Genomic DNA, 1,589 nt, shown 5'->3' with positions numbered 1-1,589 from the left:
TTTATACGGGAACTTTACGCACCATATCTTTTTATTAATGGAAAGAAAAACACACCAAGGTACATCATAAAACATTAATAGACCAGAAATCTATTTTGTCAGGGATTTGATGGTTGTCCACAATAAAATTGTTATAGAAGTACATACATGCCACTTATTTTTTTTGCTTGTAACATAGAAATTAAAACACATCCTCTGCAGATTATAAATGGACATCTTCTCATACAACCAACGAGTTAAGTCCTTCAGTTGTGGTTGTTCTCCCAGAATTGAGCCTGGAGCCAATCAATTGTACCCTTTTCCACCTGAAATGCCTTGGCCAATACATCATCTGCAATCGGTGGCTTTGATCCAAAAACTGCATTGGCAATAGTAATAGCCCCAGGGTTTTGGCTGCTGAGTGCAGCAATGGCGACAGCTGGCTTGTCATAGACAGGGTTGAATTGGAAGTGGATGAGCCCCTCAGGGAATACAAACACATCACCCTTGTTGAGAACCTTGGAGAAGAGCTTGTTTGGGTTGGAGGTGACAAATCCGACATAGAGGGTCCCCTCAAGCACTGTGAGGATCTCAGTGGCACGTGGGTGTGTGTGTGGTGGGTTCTCTCCTAAGGGAGCATAGTCGATGCGTGCCAATGAGATGCCTAATGTGTTGAGGCCTGGGATCTGCATGACGTTGATCAAAGTGACGTTGGACCCCACCTTGCTCATCTTGGTGTCCCTAGGCTTGTCAAGGTTGGCTGCCTTGAAGAAATCATCCGCATTCACAACCATTGGGTCCTTGCAACATAGACATTAAAACACATCCTCTGCAGATGAAACGATGCACTACCTTGTAGCGACTTTTCAAAGCTAGCTTTCTTTTAATATCTTGACACTATACTAACTAATCTGACGTGGTCTCTGGTGTCTGCGCGTTTTGGTGCACTGCACGTTTACATTTGGCAAGAGAGTTTGCCCTTTTCTCTTACTCTCGTCAGAAACCTTAGAAAAACTATGCACATCGTTTTCTTAATGTTTGGTGTTGCCGGGTTCAAGATTGCGGTGTTCTTGGCATCTTTTCCTGAATCTGTACTTGGCCTCAATTTCGTCAAAAAATTATATCCGGATGAGGCCAGCAGTATTTATAATTACTATATCCGGAGGACTTACTAGCAGTAATTATAATTGTTTCATAATTTTGGTATGGTATTTGTAGCAGTTTTAGAAGATAACCCTTTTCCGTATTCAAATCTAGACTAAAAGATTTCGGCAGTAAAAAAAGTGTGATTTCCATTACCGCTATTAACTTAATTGGAATCTCAGTTCTTGCAGGCATATATGTACTCTTAAAGAAAGGATTTGTCCTTGTCCATCATTTAGTTTAATCATGGAAAATCCTAATATTTAGAGAACTCAATTTTGTGAAGAGGAAGACATAGTCACACGGTAGAAGATAGTGGGTAAACTAAGCAATTGAGACGCATCAGTCAACCCATGCATGGAGTCACACATGTACCCAAGAGTTGACAATGACAATGATGTTACAAACAGAACTTATAATATCTTCAATTTGCTTCTAATCCGAATAATGAACATCCTCATATTGTC

General features: G+C 40.5%; 1 protein-coding gene across 1 annotated transcript; it reads right to left on the bottom strand.

The window, feature by feature from the left end:
* On the bottom strand, positions 1–785 carry LOC133899472 (germin-like protein 8-7; the record flags this gene model as incomplete). Its single annotated transcript, XM_062340455.1, has 1 exon — positions 1–785. A coding segment is annotated over one exon (540 nt), but the record flags the coding sequence as incomplete, so codon positions are not given.
* Positions 786–1,589: the final 804 nt, after the last annotated feature.

This window comes from Phragmites australis, chromosome 18 (assembly GCF_958298935.1).
Source record: "Phragmites australis chromosome 18, lpPhrAust1.1, whole genome shotgun sequence".
In the NCBI taxonomy this organism is placed as follows: Eukaryota; Viridiplantae; Streptophyta; class Magnoliopsida; order Poales; family Poaceae; genus Phragmites; species Phragmites australis.
The sequence above is the reverse complement of the archived record's forward strand: the minus strand, read 5'-3'. Positions and strand labels throughout refer to the sequence as shown.